General features: G+C 47.2%; 6 protein-coding genes across 6 annotated transcripts; 4 read left to right on the top strand and 2 right to left on the bottom strand.

Annotated features, from left to right (window-relative positions):
- The first annotated feature begins 67 nt into the window (after positions 1–67).
- GGS25DRAFT_432721 (nucleoporin complex subunit 54-domain-containing protein) lies at positions 68–2029 on the top strand. Its single transcript, XM_049258669.1, has 3 exons — positions 68–953; positions 1038–1681; positions 1745–2029. The coding sequence occupies exons 1-3, from the start codon at positions 626–628 to the stop codon at positions 1850–1852; spliced, it is 1080 nt and encodes a 359-aa protein (XP_049114280.1). The 5' UTR covers positions 68–625; the 3' UTR covers positions 1853–2029.
- GGS25DRAFT_432711 (mitochondrial outer membrane translocase complex, subunit Tom5) lies at positions 1975–3048 on the bottom strand. The gene is made up of 3 exons (XM_049258668.1): positions 2768–3048; positions 2593–2694; positions 1975–2526 (listed from the first exon to the last, which is right to left on the bottom strand). Exons 1-3 carry the CDS (start codon positions 2778–2780, stop codon positions 2489–2491), a joined length of 153 nt encoding a protein of 50 aa, XP_049114279.1. The 5' UTR covers positions 2781–3048; the 3' UTR covers positions 1975–2488.
- Positions 3049–3519: 471 nt separating this feature from the next.
- GGS25DRAFT_505310 (glycine dehydrogenase) lies at positions 3520–7534 on the top strand. The gene is made up of 3 exons (XM_049262211.1): positions 3520–6523; positions 6601–7125; positions 7180–7534. Exons 1-3 carry the CDS (start codon positions 3889–3891, stop codon positions 7233–7235), a joined length of 3216 nt encoding a protein of 1071 aa, XP_049114278.1. The 5' UTR covers positions 3520–3888; the 3' UTR covers positions 7236–7534.
- A 1656-nt stretch (positions 7535–9190) lies between these two features.
- On the bottom strand, positions 9191–10346 carry GGS25DRAFT_505309 (uncharacterized protein). Its single transcript, XM_049262210.1, has 4 exons — positions 10233–10346; positions 10070–10172; positions 9921–10016; positions 9191–9861 (listed from the first exon to the last, which is right to left on the bottom strand). The coding sequence occupies exon 4, from the start codon at positions 9778–9780 to the stop codon at positions 9481–9483; it is 300 nt and encodes a 99-aa protein (XP_049114277.1). The 5' UTR covers positions 9781–9861; positions 9921–10016; positions 10070–10172; positions 10233–10346; the 3' UTR covers positions 9191–9480.
- A 3111-nt stretch (positions 10347–13457) lies between these two features.
- On the top strand, positions 13458–14149 carry GGS25DRAFT_432634 (uncharacterized protein). Its single transcript, XM_049258667.1, has one exon. It carries the CDS (start codon positions 13567–13569, stop codon positions 13930–13932), a length of 366 nt encoding a protein of 121 aa, XP_049114276.1. The 5' UTR covers positions 13458–13566; the 3' UTR covers positions 13933–14149.
- A 1906-nt stretch (positions 14150–16055) lies between these two features.
- On the top strand, positions 16056–17997 carry GGS25DRAFT_505302 (lipoic acid synthetase mitochondrial precursor). Its single transcript, XM_049262209.1, has one exon. The coding sequence runs from the start codon at positions 16204–16206 to the stop codon at positions 17482–17484; it is 1281 nt and encodes a 426-aa protein (XP_049114275.1). The 5' UTR covers positions 16056–16203; the 3' UTR covers positions 17485–17997.
- The last annotated feature ends 650 nt before the right edge of the window (positions 17998–18647 follow it).

Genomic DNA, 18647 nt, shown 5'->3' with positions numbered 1-18647 from the left:
GATACGGGATCCGTAGTTGAACAAAATGACGGAAGAACTGGGGGGAAACTTTTGGTGGTTACCAAATTGAAAACGCTGATTGGCTTTAGCCACATGAGGCTGACTTCAAGCATTTGAAGTTCTAAGAACTTGGAGCTAAGCTAAATACATAAAGTACATATGTACATAAGTATGTACTACATGTAGGTATGTACGTAAACGGGGGAATTTGAAGCTCAAAGATTACATTGGCTCAACTTTTATTCAATGTTGTTTTCGTGATGGAATTTTGTACTTGTACAACTTACCTAGTACATCTTATTTACCCATACAACACTTGCATGTGGGCGAACATCGACATACTCACACAACCTCGAGTGTATTCATACCAACAAAAATATTGTTGTTGTCGCGTTAATTAGCTACTCTTGAACACGGTTGATTTATCCCCCACGTCGAACATCGATAATATTTTTTGATCAAAATCGCCATGAGCTAAGACCCGAAATCGTCCTCCGCAACCATAATACACACAACACCGGATGCCAACTCGGCTTTCACCTTGACAAGATACAGAACTTCCGTCGCAAAGTCAACAACTCTTATTCCCTTCCAACAAACAACACCACCTTAATTATTCCGTATCATGTCATTGTTCGGATCGCGAACCACGGGGTTTGGGGCCCCTGCAAACAATGCCGCTGCCCCAAGTAGCTCTCTGAATTGGGGCCAGCCTCAGAACCAGTCCCAACCTCAGAATCAGCAACCACTCGGCGGATCCATTTTGGGCGGAAGTATGCTGGGCCAGCCACAACAATCCAATGCTTTTGGCGGAAGCCTACTGGGTATCTCTCAGTCCCAGCAACAACAGCCGCAACCGCAACAACAGCAACCTGGTGCTTCCAGTTTTATGAATGCGAGTCAGGCACCGCAGCGTTCCAGCTTAATCTGGGAACCTGGCCGTGAATCACTAAGTAAGTAGTAAAGCTTCCATATATTTACTCTAGTATCTCCCTATGCCCTAGGGACACGTTGATGGCTGACCATTTCCCTCACAGTCCACAAGCCCGTCACGGAACAGATTGAGGGAATGCTTGCGAAATGGCACCCAGAGCACCCCAACACGGTATTCAAGTACTACTTTTATAACAAAGTCGATCAGGCTCGCATTCCCTTCTACCAGCCCTCTCCTGCAGAAGACCCCCGAGAATGGGAACAGGCTGTTCACGATAAGCCCGGTCCTGGCTATATGCCCGCCCTAGCGACTGGCTTCAAGGCAATTAGCGAGCGCCTCACCATGGAGAAGTCGGTATTAGGAAACTTTAGGAAGGCCTTACATGCCATAAATTCGAGCCTGGATGCAATTCTCTCACAGAATGACCTGCAGACTAGCGTGCGCACGCTTAACGCTCGTCGCAAACACGCATTATTACGCCAACGATGTCTCGCGCTAGCGACCAAGGTTCAAGTACTTCGCAACCGCGGGTACTCTCTTGGCAAAGAAGAAGATGAGTTGAAGACGAAATTAGAGACCCTCGACCGAACCGTGACCGACCCGGCACTCAGCGCAAGAACAGAAGAGCTATGGAGCCGTCTAATCTCTATGAGGGAATATGCCGATCATATTCAGAGTGAGGTTCATCGTCATGGTGCAGAGGCTCAGGAAGGCATAGGAGAGGAGAACGAGGCACAGGCCAGGGAGGCAAGTTTTAAACCCATGCAAACCTCTTTGTTACAAGGTGAACTAACATCCGGTAATCCTTAGATCTTGGACAAGTTTGACAAGCAACTACAATATCTCAAGACCCAACTTGAGCAGACTAAGAAGGACTATGACGAGTGGATTGAGGCGAACCCACCCCCAAAGAAGTAAACGACTATTCACAAGGAAGAATTACATGGAGGGCTAGCAGTGATACCACATTGATGAAGGGGGGCTTTTTATTAATGGGGGCCTGGCTCCTGGTGGCTAGAACTTGGATGGTGATTTGTACAAATAGGAGCCGGTCATAGGAAACCACATAAAAGCCCGGCGTTTAGGGTTGTCTGATTCTCCTGATATAGTCTAGAGAGGAATCTCTAGCTTGGGTTTCCCATTGGGTTTCCCAACTACTCTTTGTGCGATTTACGAATCTCTAAAGTCTCCGACGTAATGGAAGTAGTGATATGACATTATGATTCGAGGGTTCGCAAGCCAATCCATAATCCCTTATAATATATAGGATCATGAACCCCAAAGCCCTCGCCCATCTATACATGCATTATCCACCTGAAGGGTATCGCGCCATTGTATTATCCGTGCACCGTCCCTCTCTAAGCTTTTCCTGGTCATCTAACGCAATGACCTGTAGCTATTTTTATAGGAGAGTCGTTATGACATGCTACTATTGTCCGACCTCAATGACCTTACTTGGTAGTCATAGTCATACCCAAAAGCCATATGCCTAGTTTCATAATCGTAAAACGGAGATTTGCGCGCGCGCGCTCTAAGTTACCTAAGTGAGGTAACTTAGAATACACTTGACACAGCATCGATCGCGAACGGGGCTATATGGGAGAAAAACGTTAGCAAACAGAGCATTCGTCATGTAAAATCCAATTACGGGAACATACCGAAGTAGAGTATAACGGCAGTAGCAAGGAAGCGCTGGACGGTGGCGGTAGCTATGGCCTCGTGCTCCTCGAGCTCTTCCTTAGAAAACTGAGGTGGTGCGACTATTGTGCGGTTTATAGATAAGCAATTGAAGCCAAAATCAAACAGAGGGGATCATGGGAAGTCTTCACTCACATCCTCCAAACATTTTGGCTTATTTCGTTTTAGTAGAATCTGGTGCTGGTTATTTGTTGCGATGTGCAAGTCGTTGGTAGCTAAGATGCAAAGGAGCAAGTTTCGTCACTATGTACAAATTTACGATGTCACCAAATTTTTATTCAAGTTTTTTAGAACTTTTTTTCTGTTTGGTGACGACTGACAAGCAGCTGAAAAAAGAAACGTCTCCACACTTTTTGAGCCGCTTCTTAATTGTTAGGTAACTACCGTGTAACTACCCTGGTTATATAGCATTAGCTCTAAGCGGGGGGTTAAAGTGCGGGTTACATGGCAGTGAACAGCCCTAGGGCGATTTGTTAGGTGTTGAGGGACATCGGGTTACACATTACTTGGTATGGACAGCACCTGCAGCAAATCTTTATCATCTGAGTATCATACCTAACCTAGGTCACATCTGTACAATACAATTGAGGTTCAATACTAGGTATTGTACAATGAATACATACATAATGTACTAACACGGTACCTATCATTAGGTAACCTGCATGTTGCCATGTGGTTACACTTAATCCAGGGACCCCTAAAGGCTAAAGATCAATTGGAAAGTCCGAAGAGAATTAGAACGTTATCGGTGAAGTCCTTTCCCGAAAAGACCCGGATTTCTGTTATCTTTGACATGATTGCATGATTGCATGATTGTCTTTACTGTTTGTACTAATAACTAGCCCGATGACGGCCATTCTTTCTAGTGGGCAGTTACTTAAATAAAATGAAAATACCTATCTCGGCTCTGGGAAGTTAGGTTATTAGTAGTACATATACATAGCTAAAGCTACCTTTGTAGAACTTTGACTTTCCTATTACTTACTTTCCATCTTACCCTCTTTATCACCTCGGCCTTCCTACTAAAGTGAGGTATTTCAGGTTGAGTTCGTACGAAGAATCGGAACCATTCCTCCGTAGGTTACAATTGTTGATCGATTGTTGATCAATTAGACTTATACAGCCAACCTGCATAAGAATTTGAACCCCAAACCTCCCCCAAACCAGCATGACTGCATAAATTGTACCCAGATACTATACAGCTTATTCGCCTCCAACACTTCTGTGGCGTAGGGGGGAGTTCCTCGCCGGTAAACATGGCTCATCTCACGAAGATCCTACCTCGTTGTCTAGGCCAATCAGCTGCCCAGCTGCGAGTTTCATCCTTAGTGAGCTCAAGACTACACCGTCCAGTTCCATGGATATGCCATAGATGTGCCACCAATAAGGCGGGTACCGCAACTCCGGGGCGGAGATCATTCACAACCACCGACCCAGCACAAGCGACACAAGCAACACCGGCAACGAATAATGCTTACAGATCTCATTATGCCGATCTCGACACTTTTCCCCGCCGGCACATCGGCCCCGATGAGGCCGATACGGCTGCCATGCTGAAAGCCTTATCTCCACCCGTCGAGAATCTAGATGAATTTGTCAGACAAGTTATTCCCCCTGATATATTAACACAGAGGTACCTGGATATTCCCCCACACGAAGGCGCACGAGGCGAATCGAGCTTAAAGGAGAAAGTGAAGGAGTACCAATCCAACATCACTGTGAAGAAAAGTTTCCTCGGCCAAGGATACTATGGAACGCATACGCCTGCCGTTATTCAGAGGAATGTCCTCGAGAACCCTGCCTGGTATACGAGTTACACTCCTTACCAACCAGAAATCAGCCAAGGCCGCTTAGAGTCCCTAGTGAACTTCCAAACCGTGGTCACAGATCTGACGGCACTTCCCATAGCCAATGCTAGTCTTCTGGACGAAGGCACTGCTGCTGCCGAAGCAATGACTCTCTCAATGAATACGTTGTCCACCTCTAGGGCTAAGAGAGAAGGGAAAACCTACGTTGCTTCTACATCCCTCCACCCACAAACCATCTCGGTCTTGCGTGGGCGCGCAGATGGGTTTGGTATTAAGATCTTAGAGCTAGACCTATCTAAGGAGGAGGCATATGCAGAAATCGAAAAGCTCGGCGAAGATTTGGTTGGCGTCATGGTTCAATACCCTGACACCTATGGTCACGTGAACAATTATGAACCCCTGGCTGAACTGGTGCATAAGCAGGACGCACTTCTCAGCGTTGCTACGGACCTTCTGGCCCTTACCATGCTTAAACCTCCTGGAGAATGGGGTGCTGATATCGCGTTTGGAAGTGCGCAAAGATTTGGTGTGCCAATGGGATTCGGAGGCCCACATGCTGCCTTTTTCGCCGTCCAAGACAAGCACAAGAGAAAGATGCCCGGACGATTAGTTGGTCTCTCTAAAGATCGTCTAGGCGGCAAAGCATACCGGTTGGCTCTCCAAACGCGAGAACAGCACATTCGAAGAGAAAAGGCGACGAGCAATGTGTGCACATCTCAAGCACTGTTGGCCAACATGAATGCTCTCTACGCAATCTACCACGGACCAGAGGGTCTTAAAGCGATCGCTGAACGAGTTATCCGTGGAGCCAGGGTTATTCAGTCTCTCGCTGAAGATCACGGGTTCTCTACACAGAGGAGCAAGGGAACTGGTGACGGAAGTGTTTTGTTCGATACAGTCATCATTGATGTTGGTTCCAATGACAAGCAAAACCAATGTGTGCAAATAGCACAGGAGCACGGGATGTATATTCGCCAAGTAGGCGACCAGCAGGTTGGTATATCTATTGATGAAACCACATCTTTGGGCAACTTGATCAAGGTTTTCCAAGTGCTTGCAAAAACCGTCGATCATGCGTATCCTTACGAAGTTGCCGAAGGGCACGTCCGTGAGACACTCCAGAAACAGGCGGATTCATTGGAGATCCCGGAAGCTTTTAGACGTACCTCTAGCTTCCTGACCCATCCCGTCTTCAACACACACCACTCCGAGACAGAGTTGCTGCGATATATCTACCATTTGCAATCCAAAGACTTGTCCCTTGTTCACTCTATGATTCCACTAGGTTCATGTACTATGAAGCTTAACGGAACTACAGAAATGGCACTCATTACTCTGCCCGAATTCTCTCAGATCCACCCATACACGCCACCAGCGATGGTGCCTGGCTACACTAGCCTATTGGATATGTTCAAGCAACAATTACAAGGAATAACGGGAATGGACGCAGTCTCTCTACAACCTAATTCAGGGGCTCAGGGTGAATTTGCCGGGCTACGAGCGATCCGGGAATACCATAAAGCACATGGAAATGGGGGGAAGAAACGAGATATTTGCCTCATTCCTGTGTCTGCGCACGGAACAAACCCTGCATCTGCATCCATGGCCGGCATGCGTGTGGTTCCGATTAAGTGCGATACAACTACCGGCAATCTCGACCTGACAGATCTCGAGGCAAAGTGCGAGAAATACAAGGACGAACTCGGAGCTATCATGGTAACTTACCCTAGCACCTTTGGTGTGTTCGAGCCCGAGATCAAAAAGGTGTGCGAGACTGTTCACGCACATGGCGGACTCGTCTATATGGATGGCGCAAATATGAATGCCCAAATCGGACTCTGCTCGCCTGGAGAAATCGGTGCCGATGTGTGCCATTTAAATCTTCACAAGACTTTTTGTATTCCCCACGGTGGAGGCGGACCTGGTGTAGGCCCCATTTGTGTGAAGCAGCATCTTGAGCCCTTCCTACCTCGTGACCCCAATCCCGCGGGCAAGACAGCCACCGGAGGTTACGCAGTGAGCAGTGCAAACTTTGGCAGTGCTAGCATCAACCTCATCAGCTGGGCTTACAACACTCTAATGGGTTAGTATTTCTGTCCACATTCACCCCTTTCCCCTTTTTCTTCCTTGTTGCAAAAAATGAGCTAACAAGTCGCATAGGATCTGAGGGCCTTACCCGCGCCACTAAGATCACTCTTCTCAATGCCAACTACATCCTTTCTCGCCTCAAGCCCCACTACAAGATTTTGTATGTGAACGACCATGGACGGTGTGCCCACGAGTTTATCCTCGATGCCCGGCCCTTCAACAAATCCGCTGGCATTGAAGCTATCGACATCGCCAAGCGCCTACAAGACTACGGTTTCCACGCACCGACGATGAGCTGGCCCGTCGCCAATACGTTGATGATCGAGCCGACAGAAAGCGAGAGCAAGGAGGAACTTGATCGCTTCATCGATGCATTGATCAGCATCCGTGAAGAGATTCGCGAGGTTGAAGAAGGCAAGGCTCCGCGCCAGGGTAACGTCCTCAAGATGGCGCCGCACACGATGCAAGACTTGATCGTTGGCGATGGTGACAAGGGTGGTAAATGGGAACGGGTTTACTCGCGAGAGAAAGCCGCGTACCCGTTGCCGTGGCTTAGGGAGAAGAAGTTCTGGCCTACTGTTACGAGGATCAATGATAGTAAGTTGACACATCCCCGAACTTTACGTATATGCGGTAACTAACTGTCAAAAGCCTACGGCGATCTGAACCTCTTTTGCACATGCCCACCAGTCGAAGATACGACTTAAGATACTTGCTTTTACCCACAAAAGAAATGTCCCCCTTTTTTTCAACGCAGCGAATAGGTATATCCCGCTTCAACATTAAGGAAAACTAACTCATGGCGTACCGGATACAATGGGAGGGGTTCTCAACAACAACAACTATAATCACGACGACGATAAATCATGATTAGAACAGAGGCAGCATTGGAGTTTCATCAACTCCCTTAGAATAAAGGCGTTTTTTTGTTGATGCTTTAAAAGAGAGAAGGGGGGGGGGGGGGGAAGAGGTGGCCGTTTCAACATTCAGCATTACGGCCTACCTACCTATTATGAGGTATCAATCACACCATATTCAACTAGACCTGTTGTGTATAGCTGGCTGGCCCCCTTAACTGGGCTGGGTTTCGGATGATGGATGGATGATCATCGGATTATAAAGGAGTAAGCAGTCAAGTTAGGTACCTACTACCTAAATACACAGGGAAATACTAAAAGTCGGCGCGGTGAATTGTCGTTCGTACTTTCATAGGTAGAAATAAGTATGTAGATACTTAGATATGAATATACGTACCAGACGCTACATGTCTACATACATACCTACATAAGCACCATTTCATCTGAACGGATAAAGTTCACCACCTACCTAGGTACCTGGTAATTAAGTGCCTTCTTGATTAGCAGTACAGTCGAAAGACGAAAGATCGTTTTCTTATTCCTACCAAAAGAAGGAGGAGATGAAAAGTTTAGCCGTGATACGTGTGTCAAATAAATGTTCGAGTCAGGGGTAGTCAGGGGTAATCAGGGGCAGCTGGATTACCGAGACGGCTAATGGGGATTCAATTCTATGTACTTAGTACCTAGGAACGAAAGGAAGCACTGTACTGACTTCTATGTAACGACATCAGCGGTCGACCTCGGACAAAGCGACGTTGGATACTTAGGTATTAGGTACTGATCCATTCGACATAGGTAGGTACTATTAATGGTGTTGATCGTTGATCTTTAATAACGCACTTACTTACTTACTACCTACTGTAGGTACCTACCTACTCGTTTTCGGACGCATACATGCATGGGCAGCCTCGAGGAGCTGCGAGCACGAGGCCGGCGTTCTAAGACGGACTCTACTCTAACCTATGTGTCTGTCCTGGTCACACGTCGACGCTTAAGAAAGACAGCGTCGCCGCCAGAGGTGTAGACGTAGGTAGATGCATTTGAATCTGCTGTTGCCCGTGTCCAAGCCTGCCTAGGTAGGTAGGTAGGTTGGGGTGTTTCCCTTGAACTCCGGATTCCTACGCGGTGCGATGCCAGGCTGGAGGAGCCATTCGAAAATGTAAGGTACCTACCTACCTACACAATCTCCCTCTTTTGTTTATTTTTTTTATCCTGGCTCGGTGTCTCCTCTGAACTTTGGGGACAGCCGGCATATTCGACCTGGACCTCCACTCAATGGCTGTTGCCCGCTTTGTAAAACGGGGACGCCTTTACGAGCTGGGCCATGTCGCCTCGGGCCTCGCTGTACGGATGTATCAATCAAGCTTGGATACTTTAATATGGCCGTGGTTTCTAGGCGGTGTTGCTCTTGGTGAGGAAGGCTGGATTCTTCGCATATAGTAGAGGTGATGGTGATCTCTGAAGCCACAGTCTCGATCTCTTCTGGGGGGAGGGGGGTTCCTGGGCCCCTTCGCTATTGGTAAGTGATGGCTCGCGTGTTGTGACTACCGCAATAGGAAGAGCTGCCTCTTGTACATGCTCGACTTTTCCATCAGATGCAAATGGCGTCACAAGCTACATGTATGATATCAAGGAAGAGTAGGGTAGCGAGAGTAGGATACTCTCCTTTGGACTGGGATAGATTGTCATTTCCCCTATTTCCTCAAGTTGATCCGAAATCTCTACAACCCGAGTTTTAAGCCGCATGTTATATCTCTCGGCGGTTTCATCGAACTGAGTCCCACGAAACGCCGGCAATCGCCAGTGGGGTTCCAATTTCTCATGGCATCTTGGCGTGTGAACTTTCTTATCCCTACTTAACTAATACTATCTAAGCATGAAATCATCAAGGAGCCAATAAGTGTCCGTGCTGGAACGTAAAACTCTAGGTAACGGTCCAGTAGACATAGTTACTCTGCTCGTAGCAATAAAGAAGTTGAATCTTGGCATGAATCTTTGCGTTTGAGTAATACGGCGCCTAAAGCCCTGTCGTAGCTGTTGTCGCTGCTGTATGCCTCCTCTGACAACTGGATGACCACAAGCTGCATTATCCGGGTCAAAGGAATCTTCTTTGCCACACGGTAAAGAAACATAGCTGCTTCCCGATACCTTGCGACCTTATCATGTTCAGAAAATGGGCCTTCCAACTCGAGCTGGTATCGCTACAATTAGGTATGATATCGATGAGAGCACGAATATCTCTCATTTGATGGATATGATGAATGCCACCGACAAGTTCCTCTAGTGGAGTATATATTCGATACTTGACCCAGGAATCAATTAGCTTTAGTAGTTTCCTCGCCCTATCGAGCAGCTCATCTGATGTAGGCAAAAGCTCGTTATTTAAAGAGCTCATCTTAGCTTGAGTCGTGCTTGAAGTAGCCCAAGGCTATTTTAAGAGCCTTGCGGATGGATTGCCCTAGTATATCATTGCGGGCTGGAACAAAACGTAAATGATGACGGCCCATCGTGAACACATACGAACAGTGAACTTACACACGGCAACGAAATATCATCTTGATGTATTTACCTCTTCAACCGGTACCTGGCTTGCTAGTTGATAGCTAAACGAATAGGGCCCCTAACGTGGCACTAGTACAATTTTAGCAAAGCAAATATGAAGCCAAACGTGATGAAGAGCATACAATGGCTTGTGATAGTTGCAAGAATAATAAGCTGATCCGGCGTTGGAGGCCGTCTCGCTAGCGCGCACCCCCTTCATATCTAGATTGGTAGTGTCGCCGCCTGCTAGTGTGGATGTAGGCATAGAGACCGAGATGATGAGGGGAATACTGCTCAACTACTTACCCTTTCCATGATCTGATAAAAGTTCACTCTTAACGCGGATGATATGATTCTTAAGAAAATGATACTGAGGCAGATAAAGCCCAACCGACATCGATATAAGCATGCGATTAAAGCTCACCAGCCTAGGCCAAAATAGAATTGGGTGATTGAAGATCGTGGTGATCTGCAATGAGCCGCATCTGGGTGGGTGGCCGATCAACAATCGTCAACTCTAGGGCCGTTCGCGGATGACGATCGATCATATATTAGTTGCGACAATTGCACATCGTAGATTTGTGTATGTACTTGTGTAGATCTAGAGTCGACCACCTTCCTAACAACGACGTCGCTATCGCGGCGACAGCCGCAAATTCCATTCATGGAAAATGCCCGATTCTAATCGTCTTCCACGCGTCGGGCAATTTTACTCATGCGACAACCTTGCGACAAGCAAGCAAAACTGCGTCATCAATGGAAAGTCCTCAATAATTTCCTTTTGCGTGTTAGCAGGTTTAGTAGACTACATGCCATGAAGGGTTAGAAACCACACTTGTCTCACAGGGGTTATCATGTGTTCGAGGCCATTCGCATTTAAGTGAGTGGTGCCATTCGGCAAAAACCACAGACAATGCCATGGCTGGAGCAACATTAAAGGTCAACCTAGAGGAGACTTTGAAAAATCAAAGCATTAACTAATAGTAGCCTACGTAGGTATGTAGTTATGTAAACTTGTAAAGCAAGGAAAGTAATAATGCCTAGGCACCCTATAGTTTCTAGTCTATAGGACATAACATATAGGTGCCTAGGCTTATCAGATGAATGGTGCGACATTCCGCAAGGGTTCCGAGGCTCCAGATTTGCCTCGAGGAAAATAGGGCAATAAAGGGTTCGAATAGTTAGCCCAATAATGCCCGGCTTGCGCCATTTTCGGCGCCGAGGGAGGTCAAGAATTGATGGCAGCCGCTGGCTTCGCTTCGACAATAGTTGTGTCGGTGAGTATTACACGGAAAATGCCTACGTACTGTAAGTTTCCGACCCACCGGAAGCACTTCGTGGAGCATCGTGATAGGATTATTGAGCACCTACCTAGGTACCTACCTACATAGGAGTCGATGATAATAGCAAACGTGGTGCGTTATCGTTCGTGACACATGGCGACATCTGGATTTGCCAACTCCACGAGCAAACGAGTTTTCCGTACTATGGTACATTGGGTACCTGTTTTCTTCCCTTACTGTTTCCACATCGATGGTGTTGAAGTTGCTCGCATTTATATTGGATATCTCTTTTCTTCTTCTTTTTTCCTCCGTACCAATATAGGGATTGCCATTAATATTTCCATGTTGAGCATCGGACCTTTTTAGGGTGTTTAATAGATCTGGCAAGCGGCCAAGAAAAGGTTAATAATGGACAGAGACAGATGATGAGAAGAGTGAAAGAGTGATGGTGTGGTATTTTCAAATTGGTACAAATGTCTTTAGGGCCTTTAGGGCCATTTACTGGCATTTAGACCTTTTAGGGTAGATCTTCTCCGCAAAATCTTGTGGGATTACTAGGGCCTACCAGTAAAAACAACCTTTCTCAACGAGTCAACCGCGCAGCTGCCGTGTCGTTCCTTGCATTGGCTTGCAGACCTGACAAAGTACCCTAGGTACCTAGGTATGTAGTGTACTAGGTAGCGTTGTAAGGTGGAAGCCACTCGGACCAATCTGGGGGAAATTTGAAATTTTTAGCAAATGCAATCGATATCTCATTTCGGTCTAGTCAGGAACGAAAACCCAAACCTGCAGGAACAATGCAGATGTGACCAATCAAGTAGCATGCTTTGTATAAACCCCTGGCAGATAGAAATTATGCAATCTCCAGTTGTGTGTGGCACCTACCTTTCTGCCTTTACGTCGTATACATTTCATTATGTATCTAATATGCATTTGTTTGATGAAGGATGTAACGAAGACTGTGAAATGCATCATGATACTTGTATCCAAGAACCCCTATGTGCATTTCATGAGGGTTTGTTGTTAGATGCCTAGGTGCAGACCTAGGTACAATACAGACCTGGGTAGGCAGTGAAGGAAGAGGCTGTAGAATGTACAGTCATCATCAGAGGATCGCCTCATTAAAAATTGAACAATACTATGTAACCTTGGTTCCTAGTGTACATAGTAGGTAGGTCTAGTATTTTGAATCGAAGATGAAAGAATAGCAACAAGCTAAATCGGGCACTGACATCGATGATTCCTACTCCTTTCGGTGGCCAACAAAGCGACGGCGCGACGCTTGGCTGCTGGGTTGGGTAGGTACTTGGTTACCCAGCTAGTTTAGCATAAGGATCCATGTCTGACTTGTCCAATGCCTGTACCACTATAATCTCCGTTGCCCTGTGCAATCGGAGGATGCAAGCCGCCAGCATCACGGACAGGATCCGGGGGTACGTATATTTGTCAAGGGACACACAAGATACAATATATATCAACTCATTGTCTCGATAGATGAAATCGGAGTTTCCTAGTTCTAGTTACATCTAGATCCCTTTCAAGATATTTTTTTATATGTTCAAGTTCTTTGTATTAATACACGTGTGATGATTTGATCTTTACATAAGTCTTAAAGAGTGAGTGACCATATGTACATACCAGTGGACCGTTGGGCGCGTTGATACACAAGGTTTTATGTACATGTACGTAAAATAAGCGAATAATGGAGATCGACCGGTATTTCTGATTGGACCATATTGACGCCTTTGTTAGTTTTGTGAGTTTTGTCGGCTTGGGAGACAAGGCCCCTAGCAGACTAGCGCAGAAAATAGATGCAACGCTAATCTCTACCATGCTTTGATACCCCATCTCGCCATTTGCACAACAAGGGTCCCTAGAGCTGATCGTGGCTTCTTACCCACTCCCCCTCTGACTGCTCTGACACGCCCTTTTTCCCTCACTCCTTCATTAAACCAGCCTGATACCCTCACACACTCTTTTTTTCTTATACTTACTTTCCCCTTACATACACACTCACTTCTTCACCTCACACCTCACCTTCACAGGGCTTCGTTGGCAGAGTCCATTTTACGATATTACGAAGAAAGACAAAGTCTTCCAGACCTTGAGTACCGCGTATTCAAACTACACATTCCTTAACAACACAATATCATCACTTCGATATCTGTATCTACGCATTTATCACGAGTCACGCACTGAAGATTCGAGAAAAGGATATCAAGAATTGAAAGATCGTTGGAAAGTGATTATCACACTGCAATATTACCTTTGCGACAGCATATCGTCGCATACCAATTCATAAACAATACGACTGCCTAGCATCTACTAGTAGATACTACCTACGCGCAACAGCCAAAATGCAGCTGTCAACTATTGTCGCGACTGCGCTTCTGCCTTTGCTGGCAGCTGCGGCGGATCCCGCTTCTACCACCACATCAACCATGACGATGACTAAGTATGTCACCATCTCGAAAGTGTCTCTTACTACGAGCACCTATAGCGCAAACTCGACCACGTTCTACGCTCCCACTGGCACTGGCGCTGGCACCATTTCATCGTCCATTTTCAACACACCAACTACGACGACTGGTGCTGACGGCACTCCCACGACTGTTGCGCCAACTGTCAGCCCTACCATTGATAACAACAGTGGTGCCGCTCTCAGTTCTGTCAATGTCGCGCTTGCTGGACTTGCTGGTTTGGTCATCGCGGCTTTCATGTAAGCCTGCCTCCCGGCCTATCTTATGACCGTGAGAAGACGGCAAGTCCGTGATGATGAGGAAACCCTTTTAAACGCCTACTTGAACACTTCACTACGAATGTTTTCTACTTCCTTTCTTTTGTCAAAACCCAGCACTATCCGTCTTGAACGCTGTCCGGCTACCATTACATGCGACGAGACGAATGATACACGACATTACCGACAACAACCAATTATCCAACCCCAAACTTTTTAAGGAATCATTTCCGGGGCTTTCGCATACTACTTGGTTGCGATCGCCCATAAATGGCGCCACTATTTCTATCTTGCCACAAAACATTTCCCCTCGACCTCTATTCTGGTGTTGAGTGTTTGGTGCCATACTATTTTCGTCGCCTACGGTTAATGTGTCAATAACCCAACCGATAGTGCATCCCCCCAGCAAAGCATATCACATGCAGCCGATCAAGTTCTTTCCCCTTATTCCCTCTACTCAGGCTGGCGAACTTGCGAACCCTCAAGGATCTGAAATTACTCTTCTTCTGTCGCATACTCTTTTACCACATCATCATATTCCGATACCCCATATCATCCTTGAGGCTGGCCATAGTTCCGCGAAATCGAATATTCCCATCTTTCAATGGGACATGGGGCGAGAACGAGAGGATCTGTACTCTGTAGAGTGCGTTGCTGGCTGGATTTTATCTTCACTTCGAATCAACCCCCTTTTTTTTTCTGCATCTATCGCGGAGTTCGGTAATGAGCAACGAGATTAGACCCTGCGGAGGCATCTTCATACCCTTTGATTTTTTTTCTTTTTCTTTTCTTCTGCCTTCGCATTTGTGTTGAGATACCCCCTTGTTGAGCTCTTCGTCGAGTGAGGACGATTGGAGGTGGAATTGTGGGAAAGACAACAACCTATTCACCCAAAACATTTGTCGTGTATTCACCTTATGTGTGATGCCTGCTGGTCTTTGACCTTTTATTCAGTCTTGAGCTTCTGTCAAGTTGCTTCAGGATTCCCTCCAGTGCTTGGAATAGGGACGAGTGACTTAGTTGTGTTCCGCAAGGAAGATTTCTACGAGATAGCTCAATTGAATCGTTGAACTTGTGAACTTGCAACTCTTGTTAATATGCGTTCAAGTTATTGGACCTTGAGTGACGGAAAGAAATGTAATACACTACACATTCTTCAGAATGGGCATGTACCTAGTTTGAATGCTTCCCGCACCAAATGCGTGATTCCCGAATACATACTTCCCTAATACTTTGAACCTGTTAATTGGTTTCCCTATAACTTGACTACCTACGTGCGTAGATTTATGTTCCTCAAAGTGTTATACCTCATTCTTCTCCATTAATAGGTATGAATGTTGGCACGTAAATACATATCAAGTCTTATTCTTTTAGACCGGATCAAAATATCAAATTCACTCCTTGATACTTCCTTTGGGCAATAAGAACTGGGTCCTGATTCCAACACTCCGCTATTCGAAATAATAACTGGAAATCCTTTGTACTAAACGAAGAGCGACGCAAAAGTGATATTGCCTTTACTTGGTAGTGTGTAGTGAGTGAAGATCTTTACGAGAGAGGCTCTTGGCTTGCCTAAATATAGACACGTAGATTGTCATTTTACCACCTAAGGAAAAGCCGTGGGTGGGATTATTAGGTAGACACCGGGCCACAAATATGTAGTTTTAGGTAGGAGGTCGATGATCTCTAGGGCTACTTCGTTCATGGGCCATGTTCTGTCGATCCGCCAGCCTCGGATTCGTCTTTGGAAGAGGACAATTCAGGAACCTTCGGTAAAGCTGGCCGAGAGCTCAGCTAAAGAAGGGCATAATACAACCAAAGCCTGCCTACCCAGCCGTTGGTGTTCTTTGGCGTTGGATCGATCAATAGCCACTCCGTACATATAATGTAGTATCAGTGACTGGAGTGACCAACTGGCAATTGATACCAGCTGGCCATTAGAGGTAGTAAGCCTTCCCCGGTTCTAACCGACAGCTCGGGTCTTCAATGGTGAGCCAATGGCGGGGCACTAAAAAAGTTGGGGAATTACAATTGGAATGGCTCTGATAAGCCTACATTTGCTTTGATAAGAATAAGAATAATCTTTGGGCTAACCTAGAAAGGTTGAAAGTCAATTGTCGTGCTATCGATAAATTTATTATCAATCAACGGCTCATTAGAGAAAGACAACTTAACATCTCTTTTCATACTCAACGCCGATGTGAAGGCTTGATTCAAATAATAATAATATTATTATTGGGCAACCACATTAGAAAAAATGGCATCTACCTCAGCCTCCTTACAGCGCATACGCGCCCCTGTCCAGCGCGCAATGGCAAAAACATCTCTCAGAGCATCCCGATCTTACGCCACCGTCCCATCCGGCCCAGCTGCTACCTCTTCCACAGACAGTCCAACCCGCAGACCAACCTACTTCAAAGACACTACGATAGCATCCTTCGATGACTTTGTTTCCACAACTTCACAGGCCGCAGCGCCACTAGCACCCACCGAAGCCTACCAGCTACGCACCGCCGAGGTCGGCCCCGCGTCGAATCGGCGAACCATCACCCGGCTGCCCGAATGGCTCAAGACCCCCATACCCGCCGGCAACGAGAACTACAAGAAGATTAAGGCGGACCTGCGCGGCCTTGGCCTGCACACGGTGTGCGAGGAGGCCCGGTGCCCCAACATCTCGGAGTGCTGGGGCGGCAGCAACAAGAACGAGGCCACGGCCACCATCATGCTGATGGGCGACACCTGCACGCGCGGCTGCCGCTTCTGCAGCGTCAAGACCAACCGCAAGCCCCCACCCCTCGACCCCCACGAGCCCGAGCACACGGCCGAGGCCCTCGCCCGCTGGGGCCTGGGCTACGTCGTCCTGACGAGCGTCGACCGCGACGACATGGCCGACGGCGGCGCCCACCACTTCGCCGAGACCATCCGCAAGATCAAGGCCAAGAAGCCTAGCCTCTTAGTCGAGGCCCTGACCGGCGACTTCCTCGGCAACCTCGACATGGTGGGCGTCGTCGCCGACAGCGGCCTCGACGTGTACGCGCACAACATCGAGACGGTCGAGGGCCTGACACCCTTTGTGCGCGACCGCCGCGCGACGTTCCGCCAGAGCCTCAACGTGCTCGGGCACGTGAAGCAGGTGCGGGGCCGCGAGAATATCATCACCAAGACCAGCATCATGCTGGGCCTCGGCGAGCAGGAGCACGAGGTCATGGACGCGCTGCGCGAGCTGCGCAAGGTCGACGTAGACGTCGTCACCTTCGGCCAGTACATGCGCCCAACCAAGCGCCACCTCCAGGTCGAGAAGTACGTCACGCCCGATGAGTTCGAGATGTGGCGGCAGCGCGCGCTCGACATGGGGTTCTTGTACGTCGCGAGCGGGCCGCTGGTGCGCAGTAGCTATAAGGCGGGCGAGGCGTTCATTGAGAATGTGTTGAGGAAGAGGGCTGGTGGAGGGCCTGGGGGTGCTGGTGCCGGGACGACGAACGGGAAGATTGGGGAGGCGGTTGCGATGGAGGAGGCTGCGAAGGGGGAGGGGGCGTAAGGTTGTTGAGAGCGCGTGTATCTATATATAAAGGCACAGGACTTTACATACTAGGATGCTTCTAGGATGCCTCTTGGTAACTTAGCTTACCTTACCTTACTACATAACACAACACTTGACGGATTTGCAATGGACTCGGCGCACTAGACCTGGGGTCTTGGAAACTGAAATAAATAATGGATGGAGGTTTTTAGAAATTAGATGGGTTGGTAGAGGTAGGTAGGTATGTAGATACCTAGGTAGGGACGTAGGTGGGTACATAAGTAGGAAAAGAGGGAGATCGTGGACGGGGTCTTGTTCAACCAGACCCAGACTATCACGACTTTTTATCGGATTGAATGGAAGCATTGGAAGTTGCATGATATCATTATATGGTATACCTACCTACCTAACCTATCTATGTGTGTGTGTGCGTGTATGTGATCTTGGATCTTTAGGTGCCTAGGTAGGTGGACATAAGTTTTGTCTCTTAAGGCTGTTGGCCCATTCGGCAATAACATACAGCAAAGCCAGATAGATAGTCGTCAACGTTGTGTATTCAAAGCACGTAACTACTTGTCGTCTTGCCTATGTACTACCTACCTACCATTCACAATACCTATACGATATCATTTTCCCAATCACCATACCTATGTACAACACCCACCTTGTAGGAAGTAGTACATGGGAAGTAGGTAGGCAATACAGTTAGTTAGTTAGCTGGATAGATAGATAGACAGACAAACGAAGCAACACCGATCGCCGCATCTCCCACCCACCGTTATATAGATTAGGTAGGTATCTGCATGGCACGCACAGAATAAGCAAGCTGCTGCGCTTTAGGAACAATGTATGTATGTATGTAGGTTCAATGTTGGTAGGTAACTATGTAGGTTACTCACTACTTATACCTACTGACTGTACTTACATACATATATAACTATGTGTGTGGCTGTATACATAGTTACGCCTCATCTCATCCCTGCAAGGCTGATGAGTCTCCCTTTAGAGTTAGTTCCCTTTGCCGGTTCCCGATTCGGCTTCATTTTGCGATACGTGAAAATATGTTTGGTACCTAGGTACCTAGGTAAGGTTCTTTTAAATTGCATACGGGTTATGTATTGTATTGTATCCAACTACCCATATGGTACGTTGGAGAGGCGGTGCAGTGCAGTGCAGTGTAG

This window comes from Hypoxylon fragiforme (assembly GCF_022984875.1).
Source record: "Hypoxylon fragiforme strain CBS 206.31 chromosome Unknown GGS25scaffold_8, whole genome shotgun sequence".
NCBI classification, from domain to species: domain Eukaryota; kingdom Fungi; phylum Ascomycota; class Sordariomycetes; order Xylariales; family Hypoxylaceae; genus Hypoxylon; species Hypoxylon fragiforme.
The sequence above is the reverse complement of the archived record's forward strand: the minus strand, read 5'-3'. Positions and strand labels throughout refer to the sequence as shown.